At 43.4% G+C, this 16,045-nt stretch overlaps 1 protein-coding gene across 6 annotated transcripts in view; it reads left to right on the top strand.

The window, feature by feature from the left end:
* LOC137382821 (apoptosis-inducing factor 3) overlaps positions 1–16,045 on the top strand; it is a 143,714-nt gene that overhangs the window by 108,591 nt on the left and 19,078 nt on the right. For 5 of the 6 annotated variants that reach the window (XM_068055298.1, XM_068055300.1, XM_068055301.1 and 2 more), the window contains one exon: positions 13,594–13,692. The exons of the other annotated variant lie outside the window; for it this stretch is intronic. In XM_068055298.1, coding sequence (XP_067911399.1) covers positions 13,594–13,692 — 99 coding nt within the window. The remainder of the gene's footprint in view (positions 1–13,593; positions 13,693–16,045) is intronic. 6 annotated transcript variants of the gene reach the window in all.

Raw genomic sequence — 16,045 nt, 5'->3', positions numbered from 1 at the left:
ATTTTGTCTTCACCACCTGCCACTAATCTGGCAGAAGGATTGTCCATTATAGAGTCCATCCAATTTTTCTGCTATTCATTCCCTTCTGGTTGTATTTCGTTCCTGTATGTGTCATTATCATTGCTGTACAAGTGACAGATTACAGTGGGGTGCAAGATTACACCAGGACCACACAACCTACACTGTGAACAGGGGAAGATCACCATGTCTAATCCCATATCTCTCCTAGTGAAGCTGGGCCCTGCCTGTCTCCTCAGTCAAGGAAAACAGGGAGATCAGAAAAAGATCAAATAAATGATACAATGTTAGGAAATGGATGTTCTTACTTCTAAGTTTTCTATTATTCCACAAGATAATAGCAGTTTTTGGTTTCAAAAGGAAATATGTATACAATGATAATGATTATTACCAACAATTACACATAGACAATGATAACCATTACTAATAGTAATTACACATATACACAGGGTCACATTTACGGTACAATGTACGGGAGAATTGAACACATCACAGGTTTCATAAGAACATAAGAAATAGTAGCAGGAGTAGACCATTCGGCCCCTCAAGCCTGCTCCATCATTCAATATGATCATGGCTGATCTTCTTCCTCAACTCCACTTTTCGCTCCCCATGTCCCTTGATTCCCTGAGAGACCAGAAATCTGTCTATCTCACCCTTAAATATACTCAACAATGGAGCAACCACAACCTTCTGAGCTAGAGAATTCCAAACATTCACAACTATCTAAGTAAAGGAAATTCTTCTCATCTCAGTCCTAAATGATCAACCCTTTATCCTGAGATTGTCCTCCTATATTTGAGATAACCCAGCCAGGGGAAACAACCTCTCAGTGTCTATCCTGTCAAGCCCCTTCAGGATCTTGTATGGTTCAATCAGATCACCTCACATTCTTCTAAACTCCAGAGAGTATAGGCCCAATTTACTGAGTCACAAATGGACAACCCTCTCATCCCAGGGACAATCTAGTGAACATTCATTGTACCTCCAATGCAAGTATATCCTTCCTTAAATATGGAGACCAAAACTGCACACTGCATTCCATGTATGGTCTCACCAAAACCCTTACAATTGTAGCAAGGCTTCCTTATTCTTGTAATAAAAACAGAAAGTGCTGGAAATGCTCAGCAGATCAGGTAGCATCTGTGGAGATAGAAGCAGAGTTAACGTTTCAGGTCTGTGACCTTTCATCAGAACTGGGAAAGGTTAGAAAAGAATTAGGTTTTAAGCAAGTGAAGGGGGCAGGGGGCTGGGGGCTGGGGGGGGGGGGGTCTGCGGTTGACGGGGAAGAGAACAAAAGGGAAAGTGTGGGATACGGCAGAGGACAGGAGAGATTAAATAGCAAAGCTGTCCTGGGACAAAGGCAAAGACTGTGGTGAAAGACAAAGCATTGGTCCAGAGAGAGTGTTAATAGCAGAATAATGAGCAGCTCTGTTCACATGAAAAACAAGCACATGGGTTAAAAAATAAAGTGAAATTAAATTTAAAAATATAAAAAAGGGCCAGTCATGCTCTGAAGTTATTGAACTCAATGTTCAGTCCGGAAGACTGTAGAGTGCCTAATCGAAAGATCAGGTGCTGCTCCTCGAGCTTGCATTGATGTTCACTGGAACACTGGAGCAGGCCAAAGACAGAAATGTGGCCATGAGAGCAGGGTTCCCCTTGTCCTTGCTTTCCACCCCCACCAGCCTCTACATCCAAAGGATCATCTTCTGCCATTTCCGCCACTTCCAGCATGATGCCACCACCAAACGCATCTTCCCTTCCTCTCCCCTATTAGCATTCCAAAGGGACCTTTCCCTCTGTGACACCTGGTCCACTCCTCCATCACCCCCAACACCTCATTCCCTTCCCATGGCACCTTCCCATGCAATCACAAGAGGTGTAATACCTGCCCTTTTATCTCCTCTCTTCTCACCATCCAAGGCCCCAAACACTCCTTCCAGGTGAAGCAGCAATTTACTTGTACTTCTTTCAATTTAGTATACTGTACTCACTGCTCACAGTGCAGTCTCCTCTACATTGGGGAGACAAAATGCAGATTGGTGACCGCGTTGCGGAACACCTCCGCTCAGTCCGAAAGCATGATCCCAAGCTTCCAATCGCTTGCCATTTCAACACACACCCCTGCTCTCACCCCCATTTTTTGTCCTTGGCCTGCTCCAGTATTCCAGTGAAAATCAACACAAGCTCGAGGAACAGCACCTGATCGTCGATTAGGCATTCTACAGCCTTGCAGACTGAACAGTTCAATAACTTCAGAGTATGACTGGCCCTTTTTTCATATTTTTAAATTTAATTTAATGTTATTTTTTAACCATGTGCCTGTTTTTCATGTGGACGGAGCTGCTCATTATTCTGGTATTAACACTCTCTCTAGACTAATGCTTTGTGTTTCACCATAAGCATAAACACACTCTTTGCCTTTGTCCCAGGACAGCTTTGTTATTTAATCTCTCCTGCCCTCTGCTCTATCACACACCCTTGCTTTTTTTCTCTTCCCCACCAACCAACAACCACCCCCACCCCTTCACTTACTTAAAACCTAATTCTTTTCTTCCCTTTCCCAGTTCTGATGCAAAGTCATAGACCTGAAACGTTAACTCTGCTTCTCTCTCCACAGATGCTGCCAGACCTGCTGAGCATTTCCAGCATTTTGTGTTTTTATTTCAGATTTCCAGCATCTGCAGTATTTTGCTTTTATTTCCTTATTCTTGTACTTCAATCCCCTTGCAATAAAGGCCAACATGCCCTTTGCCTTCCTAATTGCTTGCTGTCCCTGCATACTAACTTTCTGTGTTCCTTGTATGAGTACACCCAAGTCTCTCTGAACATCAACATTTACAAGCTTCATGCCTTTTAAAAAATATTCTGCTTTTCTACTCTTACTACCAAAGTGAACACCTCATACTTCCCCACATTACACTCCATCTGTCTTTATCTCTTTGCAGCCTTTTTGTGTCCTCCTCACAGCTTACTTTCCCACCTAGCTTTGTATCATCAGCAAACTTAGATGCATTACTCTCAAACTCTTTGTCTACGTCATTGATATCGATTGTTAATAGCTGAGGCCCCAGCATTGATCCTTGCAGCATCCACTAGTTACAGCCTGCCAACTTGAAAATGCCCTGTTTATCCCTACTCTCTGCTTCCTAATCCTCCATCCATGCTAATATATAACCCCCAACTCCATGAGCCTTTACCTGGTATATTAATCTTTTGTGTGGCACCTTATCAAATGCCTTTTGAAAATCTAAAACTCGAATAAATTTGTCAAACTGATTTCCCTTTCAGAAAACCATTTTGACTCTGTCTGATCATACTATGATTTTCGAAGTGCATTGTTAAGACTTCCTTAATAATAGATTCCAGCATTTTCCTGACGATTGATGTCAGGCTAACTGGCCTGTAGTTCCCTGTTTTCTCTCTTCCCACCCCCCCCCCCCCCCCCACTTTCTTGAATAGCGGTGTTACATTTGCTAACTTTCAATCTGCTGGGAGCGTTCTAGAATCTAGGGAATTTTGGAAAAACATAACCAGTGCATCCATTATCTCTGCAGCTACATCTTTTAGAACACTAGGATGTATTTTTTCCTTCGTTATCAACTATTACGTCGCCCTTTGCTGGTTTCTAAAACTCTCCCAATCCTCAGGCTAACTACTATTCTTCGCAACATTATAAACCTCTTCTTTTAATCTAATACTGTCCTTAACACCCCTCGTAAACTGCAGATGGAACTTCCGTGCTGAATATCTGTTTTGAGCATAAGGGAATCGGCTGGCCAAGTCTTTTTGAATTCTGAAGATTGGCCTCTAATCACTCACCTTTGAACCTTTCTTTCACTCTGATTACAGGTGAATCCACATGTTTCTGCATTACTTCATCCAATTAGCTGTCATAACTCCCATTTTAACTGAAATCATTTCTAACCCTAGATCATAGTTTTACCCTGACTGAGCTATCAATCAGATCATGCAACTGGAGGCCGTTATGTAAGCCCAAGAAGACTCATTAAAGATGAATTATCACTTGCTTGTGTAGATGTGTCCTTGAAAGAGTTAATTCCTAGGAGGAGAGCTGAGGTTCCAGAAAACTGGAGCAAAGAAAGCTTGTAAGAAAAGAACAGGACAGGCAGTTAAATATTGCAGGACAGAACATGTTTAGGAAGGATAGGGAAGGAAAACAGGGAGGTGACAGGGGGTGATGTCTGGTGAGGTAGTTGTACTAATTAGAGACAACATATTGACAATAGAGAAAAAACACTTAACAAACTACAATATAGAAACAGAATCCATATGAATTGAAATGAAGGATAAGAAGAGATCAATAGGGATATTCTACAGACCATCTAATAGTGGAAAGGAAATGGAGGAAGAAAAATGTAGATAAATCTATGAAATGTGTAAAAAGAAATAATATCATAAATTTCAACTACCCCCAAATAATCTGTCATGAAGATGTAGGGAAAGAGAAAAAGAGAATGGGGGTTTTACAGTATGCTCTTTTCTAACCCAGTATGGAAGAAGCCCAACAAGGAAGGATTCACAAAAACAGAAAATGTTAGAGATACCCAGCAGGTCTGGTAGTATCTGAGTTAACAGAGTTAACAATTCAGGTTGATGACCTTTCATCAGGCCTGGAAGTAAGTTAGAAATGTAATGGGGTTTAAGCAAGTACAGAGACAGGGAATGGGAAGGGAGGAGGAAAAGGGAAGGTGTTGCATCTCCTGTGCTTGCATGGGAAGGTGCCATGCGAAGGGGGGAGGTGGGATGTATCGGGTGATGAAAGATTGGAGCAGGGTGTCACAGAGGGAACGGTCCCTTCAGAATGCTGATGGGGAGGGGAGGGGAAGATGTGTTTGGTGAATGCATGATTCTGGAGGTGGCAGAAATGCCAGAGGATGATCCGTTGAATGTGGAGGCTGGTGGAGTGGAAGATGAGGACAAGGGGAACACTATTTTGGTTTTGGGAGGAGGGGAAGGGGTGAGAGTAGAAGTACGTGAAATAGAATGGACATGGTTGAGGGACCTGTCAACGATGGTGGGGGAGAATTCTCAGTTGAGGGAAAAGAAAGATGTATTGGAAGCACTGATATGGAAGGAATCACTACTGGATCTAATAATGGGAAACAAATCACTGCAGATAAGGGAAGGAAACATAGGGGAACATCATGGCAGTAGCATTTAAAACATAATAAGGTTTAAAGTAAGGATTGAGAAAGACGTAATTAAGACAAAGACCAAAGTAACAGATTGGAAATAAAGCTAATTTTGAAGGGATGAGAAAGGAACTAGGGAAGATAATTTTTTTTAATGTTGCCAGACTAGGAGATACAACATCAATGGCAAATATTTAAAACAATGATCAGTTGAGATAAGGAGAATATATTCTGCTTAAAAAAACAAGAACAAACTTGCTATAGAAACACGATGGATGAATTAAAAGATAAGGGTAAAATTGAAACTAAAGAAAAAGGCGTACACTAAGTAAACAGACAATAAAGGAGAGGATGATGAACAGGAATACAAAGAAGTTAGGAAAGAAGTCAAACAACAATTGGGAAAGTAAAGCAGAACCAGAAAATGTGATTATCAAGAAATATAAAAAGAAGTAGTATAGTATTTGTAAGCTTGTAACTACTGTGCAAAAGCTAGAGTTCAGACATCGAGGTTCCATACAAAGATTACATTTATTAAAGCTAACAATAACAGTATTAGGATGATAACAGTAAGCAGTGATACAACCTGGCTACTCTGGAATTGCGAGCTGATCAGACCCCGAGTTCCAGTGGTAAGGTGGGTGATTCAAACAGCCTGAGAATTCTAAAAACCACAGACCATTAGCCCGATAAACAAACCCAATATGCCGGAGTCCAATTACGTACACAGTGGCCTTGTCCCTGAACAGTATTCTGTTGCTAACTATCTGTAATCTGTAAGTGTCTGGTTTTTGCAGCTACAAGCTCAGCTTGTTCCCAAACAATAAGCTGCAAGCTCAGCTGTGTGTCACAAGGACATTTTCACTTGCCATAAACAGTGTGATGCTAGGCCCCCACCTGCCAAGAATGAGGCACATTACTTTTGTCATGAACATTGATTTTAAACTGTTACTGGAGTGAAGAAGACTTGTTAAAAAGATCAGCCGTGGCTGGAAAATACATTTACATATTAACAGACAGTGTTTGGAAGGACAAAGCAGCCATTCCCTGACATATTCAACCCACAATGGACTTCTGATCACCAGACATTGACAGTGGAGGAGCTCGCATTCCAGGTTGACTGCTAAGATGGCCTAATACACAACCAGACATGGTGAAACCAGCTAGTCATATGACTAACCTGCTGGGCAACCTGAGTTTTTTGAAATTGTACAAACAATTTGGGCAGAAAGTCTGTTTACTCCTGGACGAGATCTCTCTCCTGTCTGCTCCCATCTCTTTCTCACAAGCGTCTGAATCCACTAAAGACACATGAACGCCAAGAGAGAAACGTTTCCTACAGCGAACAAGGTTTAAGAAGAATACAGGGCCCCAACGAAAAGCAAGATCTACCTACAATTAAGGACTCTACAGTGAGCTTGAAGAACCATAACAACAACTCTTCAGATATTGCCTCAAACATTTCCACTTTATTTTTCTTCTGCTCTTTTCTGTCACTCTTTGCATGTGTGTATTGTGTGTGCATGCTTGCGTGGGCGTGTCGTGTATTCCGTAGGCGTCAACCGAATTAGAGTTTAAGTTTAATAAATTTCAACTTTTCTTCTTTAAACCTAAGAAAGCCTGTCTGTACTGGTTTCTTTGCCTTATAATTGGAAAGCGGTGAACAAGGATTCACCAAGGGGGAGCTAAAAACATGGTGTGTTTAAAATTAAACCCTGTTACAGTAAGACCAGGTGAAGGCTGAGAGGAAACCCTAGGCCTCTTTCTCACCTGGTCGTAACAACAGGCAGGGCCTGGTGTAAAAATGTCTTCCAGTAATGGCCAACTTCCTTACAGTATTCCACAGACACATAAATAACATAAGGAAAACACAAGCTAAACTCACAAATAATGACAATGAAATGGCAGAAATTTTAAAGAGTTACTTTGCCTCAGCATTTATCAGGGAGACTGACAAAGTGGGCATAATATTAGGAAAGATCAAAAAAGATATAAAGATATTTAAGATAGAAAGGGGGAAGGTAATTGATACATTCAACCAAATGTAGAGAGGATAAAACCCCTGGTCTGGATGGATTGCATCCATGCATATTAAAATAAGTTAGGTAAGTGATAGCAGAGGCACTATTACACAAAGATTAGAAAAAGGAATAGTGCCAGAGGACTGGCAGACAGCTAATATTATTCCTTTATTTGAAATGGTGGCAGAACAAGTCCAGGAAACCATAGACCAATTAGTTTCATGTCAGTGCTAGGATGATGTAATAAAAAAAAACTAGAAACCGAAAATATAATGAAGCGTGGCCAGCACAGATTTCAAAAAGGATGGTCATGCTTGACCAACCTTATTGAATTATTTGGAGAAGTAACAGAAAGAGTAGGCAAGAGTAATGTAGTAGACGTAATATATTTGGATTTTTAAAAGATCTTCGATAAGGTACCGTATAGTTGAGTCATGACTAAGGTCAGAGTGTGTGGAGTCAGGGACAAGTAGCAGAATGGATAGCAAACTGGTTACGAAACAGAAATCAGAGAGTAGGAATTAAGGGAAGCTACTCAGACTGACAAATGGTGGAAAGTAGTGTTTAACAGAGATCAGGGCTGACACGACTGATGTTCACAATCTGCATTACTGATTTGGACTTGGGAATCTGTAGTACAATTTCTAAATTTGTGGATATGACACCAACTTGGGCGATATAGTTATGACAAAGGAAGAATGCAACAACATAGAAAAAGACATTAATATACTTGCAGAATTGGTATTTAATTGACAAATGAATTTTAGTATATGTAGCTGTGAGGTGGTGCATTTTGGTAGGATGAATAAATAGATGACATATTGTTGGATAATAAGAGTCCATATGGAGTACAGGAACAAGGGGTTTAGTGACACAGAAATAGAAACAACTAAAATTAGCAACGCAGGCTAATAAATCCATAAAAAAAGCAAACCAGGTACATTTCTAGAGGGATGGAATTGAAACACATGAGTGTCATATTAAACTGGTATAGAACCTTGGTCAGATGACAGTGACACCAAGTATTGTGAACATTTCTGGTCTCCATATTATAAAAAGGATTAAGAAGCATTAGTGAAGGTGCAAAAAGATTCATAATGATGATGCCAGAACTGAGAAGTTGTAAGTATCGTGAAGGATTGAACAAGCTGGGGCTCTTTTCTGTGGAAAAGAGAAGGCTGAGCAGGTGACCTAACAGAGATCTGTAAGATAATGAAAGGATTTGATAAGGTAGATTGAGAGAAGGGAGAGCAAAAACTAAAGGCCACAAATATTAGCTAGTCATTAATAAATCTAATAGGGAATTCAAGAGAAATTTCTTTATCGAGAGAGTGGTAAGAATGTGCTACCACAGAAAGTAGTTGAGGCAAATAGCACAGTTGCATTTAAGGCGAAGCTAGACAAGCACATAGAGTCATACAGTCATTACAGTACAGAGGAGACCATTCAGCCCATCAAGTCCATGCCAGAGAAAGGAACAGAAGGATATGCTAATAATGTTAGAGAAGAGGGGTGGGAGGAGGCTTGTGTGGAACATCCAGCAGTTGGGCTGAATGTCCTATTTCTATGCGAAAGATTCGATGTAACTGAATGCTTAGCAGCTAAAGACTGTGGTAACTTTACTTTCCACTGAACATTTCACTGGCATTGAAACTGATATTTACAGCCTTCTGATAGAAACTCAATTAAAAGCTCAAGTTAATATAAAGCTTTTAACTGTTTTCTTACAACACAGAATAGGTTTTAGACAGTGCAGAATGTAGAAGGAGTGATCTTCCATTGAAATCAATGGACTGAGTGAGTTCCAACAACTAAACATCCTTCACTTTCCTTCTTCCAAGTTTTTTGTTCCAGTTTAACCATTTACTGCTCCACTCAGGCACTTCTTCCTACCTCCCTCTGGACCATGACCCCACCACCAAACATCAAGCTACTGTTCACAGGACTGTCACTAACCTCAGAGATCTTCCCTCGACAGCTTCCAACCTCATAGTCCTGCAACCCCGGACAGCCTGCTTCTACCTCCTTCCCAAAATCCACAAACAGGACTGTCCCAGCAGACCCATTGTGTCAGCCTGCTCCTACCCCATTGAACTTATTTCTTCCTATCCTGACTCTATCTTTTCTCCGCTGGTCTAGTCTCTTCCCACCTACATCCGTGACTCTTCTGACGCCCTACGTCATTTTGACAATATCCAGTTTCCTGGCCCCAACCGCCTCCTCTTCACTATGGACGTCCAATCTCTCTACACCTCCATCCCCTACCAGGATGGTTTGAGGGCTCTCTGCGTCTTCCTTGAACAGAGGCCCAACCAGTCCCCATCCACCACCACCCTCCTCCGCCTGGCTGAACTCGTTTTCACATTGAACACCTTCTCCTCCAACTCCATGCACTTCCTTCAAGTAAAAGGTGTTGCTATGGGTACCTGCATGGGTCCTAGTTATGCCTATCTTTTTGTGGGATATGTCGAATATTCCTTGTTCCAGTCCTACTCAGGCCCCCTCTCCCAACTCTTTTTCCGGTACATTAATGCCGTTTCCTGCTCCCGCCCCGAACTGGAAAGCCTTATCAACTTTGCTCCTAATTTCCACCCTTCTCTCACCTTTACATGGTCCATCTCCGACATTTCCCTTCCCTTCCTCGACTTCTCTATCTCCATCTCTGGGGATAGGTTGTCTACTAATATCCATTATAAGTTCACTGACTCCCACAGCTACCTCGACTACACTTCTTCACACCCTGCCTCCTGTAAGGACTCCATTCCATTCTCCCAGTTTCTCCATCTCCGATGCATCTGCTCTGATGATGCTACCTTCCATGACAGTGCTTCTGATATGTCTTCCTTTTTCCTCAACTGAGGATTCCCCCCCACTGTGGTTGACAGGGCCTTCAACCGTGTCCGGCCCATTTCCCGCACCTCTACCCCTCCCTCCCAGAACTGCAACAGGGTTCCCCTTGTCCTCACTTTCCACCCCGTCAGCCTCCATATCCAAAGGATCATCCTCCGCCATTTCCGCCACCTCCAGCGTGATGCCACTGCCAAACGCATCTTCCCCTCCCTTCCCCTGTCAGTATTCCGAAGGGATCATTCTGTCCGTGACACCCTGGTCCACTCCTCCATTACCCCCACCACCTAGTCCCCTTCCCATGGCACCTTCCCCTGCAATCGCAGGAGGTGTAATACCTGCCCATTTACCTCCTCTCTCCTCAGTATCCCAGGCCCCAAACACTCCTTTCAGGTGAAGCAGTGATTTACTTGTACTTCTTTCAATGTAGTATACTGTATTCGCTGCTCACAATGTGGTCTTCTCTACATTGGGGAGACCAAATGCAGACTGGGTGACCGCTTTGCGGAACACCTCCGCTCAGTCAGCAGGCAGGACCCTGAGCTTCCGGTTACTTGCCATTTCAACACTCCCCCCTGCTCTCATGCTCACATCTCTGTCCTGGGATTGCTGCAGTGTTCCAGTGAACATCAACGCAAGCTCGAGGAACAGCATCTCATTTACCGATTAGGCACACTACAGCCTGCCGGACTGAACATTGAGTTCAATAATTTCAGAGCATGACAGCCCCCCATTTTACTTTTATTTTTAGTTATTTTTTCTTTTTCTTTTTTTTAATATTTTTTTTTGTTTATTTTATTTTATTTCATCTTAGTTTGTTCAGTTTGCTTACCCACTGTTTTTTCATGTTTGTGTTTGCGGCTGTTCAATTTTCAGTCCGTTAACACTCTATTTGTACTAATGTTTTGTCTTTCAACACACCATTAACATATTGTTTGCCTTTGCTCCACGACCTTCTGGTCAGCTATTCTGTGACCTTATCCTATTTACACCTTCTCCTTTGTTATCTCTTGTCCGACCCCCGCTTTACTTGCTTATAACCTTTTACATTTCTAATATTTGCTGGTTCTGAAGAAGGGTCACTGACCTGAAACGTTAACTCTGCTTCTCTCTCCGCAGATGCCGCCAGACCTGCCGAGTATTTCCAGTATTTCTTGTTTTTATTCCTGCTCCACTATTTCCTTATTGCCACTAATCACAGGAAAAGAGCTAAAACAGAAAACATTTTTGTCAGAAACCTGGGCCCCAATGTCATCTGTTGCCTGTACAGCACGAGTGCTGGCACATCCATGTGCCAAGTGGCAAGGAATGCATTTTTCCCTTTTACCCATTGTATATGGTACATTACAGAGCTGACAGTGAGACACAAGTTCGCAGTATAATACTACACAGGACCCAATACAGGTATTTTTTTATTTCTAGATTGGTTTCTATATAGCATGTCTTCATCTCTGTCCTGTTACATAGAGATTAAAGCTGTCAGTTAATTATGACCCAGTGCGCTAGAGGTTGGAGTACAGGCTCCTGAACCATTGGCTTCAGGCTTGCAGTTGGTCTGCCTGTGTCTCAAATTCATCTGCTCCAGTCGGGATGATGGTTACCAAGTAACCATAACTGAGGCATACCTGTGCCCCAGTATCAGAAAAAAACAGTAAAGCAAGATTTGCGTTTATATAGCACTTTTGATGTCCTTAGCCCATCCCAAAGCATGTCATAGGCAATGAAAGTACTTCTGATGTGTAATCACTGTTGTAATGTCGGGAGCACGCTCTGGAAGTGGTTCAAGAGTTCACCTACCTAGGCTCAACTATCACCAGTAACCTGTCTCTAGATGCAGAAATCAACATGCGCATGGGAAAGGCTTCCACTGCTATGTCCAGACTGGCCAAGAGAGTGTGGGAAAATGGCGCACTGACACGGAACACAAAAGTCCGAGTGTATCAGGCCTGTGTCCTCAGTACCTTGCTCTATGGCAGCGAGGCCTGGACAACATATGTCAGCCAAGAGCGACGTCTCAATTCATTCCATCTTCGTTGCCTCCGGAGAATCCTTGGCATCAGGTGGCAGGACCGTATCTCCAACACAGAAGTCCTCGAGGCGGCCAACATCCCCAGCTTGTACACACTACTGAGTCAGCGACGCTTGAGATGGCTTGGCTATGTGAGCCGCATGGAAGATGGCAGGATCCCCAAAGACACATTGTACAGCGAGCTCGCCACTGGTATCAGACCCACCGGCCGTCCATGTCTCCGCTTTAAAGACGTCTGCAAACGCGACATGAAATCCTGTGACATTGATCACAAGTCGTGGGAGTCAGTTGCCAGCATTCGCCAGAGCTAGCGGGCAGCCATAAAGACAGGGCTAAAATGTGGCGAGTCGAAGAGACTTAGTAGTTGGCAGGAAGAAAGACAGAGGCACAAGGGGAGAGCCAACTGTGCAACAGCCCCGACAAACAAATTTCTCTGCAGCACCTGTGAAAGAGCCTGTCACTCTAGAATTGGCCTTTATCGCCACTCCAGGCGCTGCTTCACAAACCACTGACCACCTCCAGGCGCGTATCCATTGTCTCTCGAGATAAGGAGGCCCAAAAGAAAAAGAATGTTGGGAGCACAGCAGCCAATTTGCACACAGCGAAATCCCACAACAGCAGTGCAATAATAACTATATAATCTGTTAATCTGTTTTAGTGACATTGATTGAGGAATAAATGTTGGCCAGAAGATTGAGGAGAACTCCCGTGCTCTTTGAGTAGTGTATTGGGAATTTTTTTGTCCATCTGAGGGGGCAGACATGGCCTAGGTTTAATGTCATCTGAAAACTACATCTCCAACTGTGCAATTCTCCCTCAGTACTGCTTGGACTGTTAGCCTAGATTCTGTATTCAAGATTCTGGATTGGGACTTGAACCCACAACCTTCTGACTCAGTGGGCTGATCACATAATAAGAGTGAGTAGCCGGTTCTCTGCACTCTCTGGAATTCCTACAGTCTCAGCTGTAGAAAAATGCCTCTAGCTCATGAATGCGCTGCCTGAAAGGGCGGTGGAAGCAGATTCAATAGTAACTTTCAAAAGGGAATTGAAAGATTAGTTGAAAAGAAGAAATTTGCAGGACAATGGGGCAAGAGCAGGGCAGTGTGACTGTTTGGATAACCTTTTCAAAGTGTCCGCAGGGGCCTGATGGTCCAAATGGCTTATGAGTCCATGATCCCCTATGGGGAAATTCAGAAGGAACTTCTTTACCCAGAGTGGTTAAAATGTAGAACTCACTACCACAAGGAATAGCTGGGATGAATAGCTTAGATGCCTTTCAGTGGAATCTAGATAAACACGTGAAAGAGAAAGGAATAGAAGTTTGATATGGTATGAAGAGGGGTGGGAGGAGGCTTGTGTGAAGCATGGGCCATTTGTACTGAAAGGCCTCCTACTTTGCTGTCTGGTTCTTTGATTGTGTGCAGTAAGATTGGATAGGAATCCACTTGCAGTAGGTGCGACACCCGGTATCAATCCAATATACTAACTGGTCATTCCTATGTTATTCCTTTCCCCAGGTCGAGTAGCCGCCCTCAACATCCTGGGGAAAGGAATAGAGATTAACACAGTGCCATACTTCTGGACAGCCATGTTTGGGAAAAGCATTCGCTATGCAGGTAAAGCTGCCCTAGAACAGGAGCTAACTCTCTGCTCTTTCAGGAGTTTGATCCTGTGAATGGTCATGTGCTCTCGTGAATCCCAAGCAATTCAGAGTTCACTTTTGTTTTCATGATCGATTTAATGATTCTGTTAATAATAACTCCACATTTATCTATTTTAGCAAATAATTGACAAGAAATTGTGGGAAAAATAAAAATGATTCCCAATTGGTCTGTAGCCATTCCCTCCTCCAAGGAAAGACAAGTAGCTTGTCTGACTGAATGCAGAGCGGGTGGGTGTCAAACCCAGTGTCCTGCTGCTACCTAAAGGAAAAGTATGCAACTGGTCCCCAAGGAATTCAGAATTCCACTGCACCAGAACCAGAATGCAGTTCCAATCAGAAATACAATAATAATTAGGAAGTAAAGCAGAACATGCTGGAAACACACAGCAGGTCATTCAGCAACTCTGGAGAGAACAGAGAAGCAAATGGCTCGGATTTTGCAGTTAGCGGTGATAGAATAATGCTTGCCGTTCGCTACGCTGAGAGCTACCCATAGACCTTTCATGGGCTTTTGAGCAGCAACCTGCAGTCACCAAGTGCCTGTGGCAGCGCAGCACCCTGTACAGCAGATCTGCTGTGTGTGTGAGCAGGGCAAGCAATAACATGGCTCTTCAACCAATCAGATTGAAGAATCCCACTGTGAGACACAGAGTCTAAACCAGCAAGTATAAATTTGATTTAAATCAGGCTCAGAAAGTGGACTGAAGACAGGGGAAAATGGGATTGAGAGAGAAATGAGTGAGACAGAAAGAAAAAGTAAGTTTCCAACCCTAATTAAATTCTGAGGGAATGATACTCCACACCTGTAAAATTACATTTTCAGGGCCAGAGAGGTTGTTTGGCTGTAATTATGACTAATCATGCCAATAAAAATTCACTGACATCTGAATACACCAGCCCTAATTTATACTAATTTGTTTAGTGGGTAACTACAGTAACTTCACACCCTTACGTTAGTTTCAATGCCAAGTCTACAGGCAAGGTAAAGCCTGGCTCGAGTATAAAATTAAAACCCAACCCGTGCCCAACCCGACCACAGCCAACCCGAACCCAACCCGAGCCCGAGTCCTTTAATTAATTTTTGTGCCCAACCCAACCCAACCTGACACAAGTATCCTTCATCTGTTCTGGCAGCAGGCTATTCCTGCAGGTGGAGTTGTGGGGAATCATGGGTTAGCCTGATCCCATGACTTCATGGAAGCAGCGCTGTCCAGCCCAACCCGACCCGAGCCCGAATGCTGGATTCAGAATATAGACACGACCCAAACCCGACACGTAGTCAGGTCTAGTCGGGTTCCGACTGGGTAGCCAGGCTTTAAGGCAAGGTACTGTTATGTGGCTGAGCAGGCTAACTTGGGCTGCAACTTCCAGATTTCCTGCCACATCCAGTTATGAATGGTGGTGGACAATTAAACAACTAACCAAAGGAGGAGGCTCCACAAATATCCCCATCCTCAATGAAGCAGGAGCCCAGCACATCTGTGCAAAAGAAAAGGCTGATGCATTCATGACCATCTTCAGCCAGAACTACTGAATGGATGATCCATCTCGGCCTCCTCCTGAGGTCCTCAGCATCAGATACCTGTCTTTAGCTAATTCGATTCACTCCACTTGATATCAAGAAACAGCTGAAGGCACTGGATATTGCAAAGGCTACGGGCCCTGACAACATCCTGCTGTAGTACTGAAGACTTGTGCTGCAGAACTTGCTGCGCCTCTAGCCAAGCTGTTCCAGTACAGGTACAACACTGGCATCTACCTGACAATGTGGGAAATTGCCTAACTATGCCCTGTCCACAAAAAGCAGGACAAATCCAATCCAGCCAATTACTGACCCATCAGTCTACTCTCAATCATCAACAAAGTGATGGAAGGTGTCGTCATCAGTGCTATCAAGTGGCACTTACTCAGCAATAAGAGGCTCATTGATGCTCAGTTTGGGTTCCGCCAGGGCCACTTGGCTCCAGACCTCATTACAGCCTTGGTCCAAACAAGGACAAAAGAGCTGAATTCAAGAGGTGAGGTGAGAGTGATTGCCCTTGACATCAAAGGCAGCATTTGATCGAGTGTGGCATCGAGGAGCCCTTGCCAAATTCAAGTCAATGGGAATCGGTTGAGTGGGGAGGGGGAGGATCTCTCCACTGGTTGGAGTCATACCTAGCACAAAAGAAGATGGTTGTGGCTGTTGGAGGCCAATCATCTCAGCCCCAGGAATTTGCTGCAGGAGTTCCTCAGAGTACTGTCCTCGGCCCAGCCATCTTCAGCTGCTTCATCAATGACCTTCCCTCCATCATAAAGCCAGAAGT

Source organism: Heterodontus francisci, chromosome 23 (genome assembly GCF_036365525.1).
Source record: "Heterodontus francisci isolate sHetFra1 chromosome 23, sHetFra1.hap1, whole genome shotgun sequence".
Taxonomy (NCBI): domain Eukaryota; kingdom Metazoa; phylum Chordata; class Chondrichthyes; order Heterodontiformes; family Heterodontidae; genus Heterodontus; species Heterodontus francisci.
The sequence above is the reverse complement of the archived record's forward strand: the minus strand, read 5'-3'. Positions and strand labels throughout refer to the sequence as shown.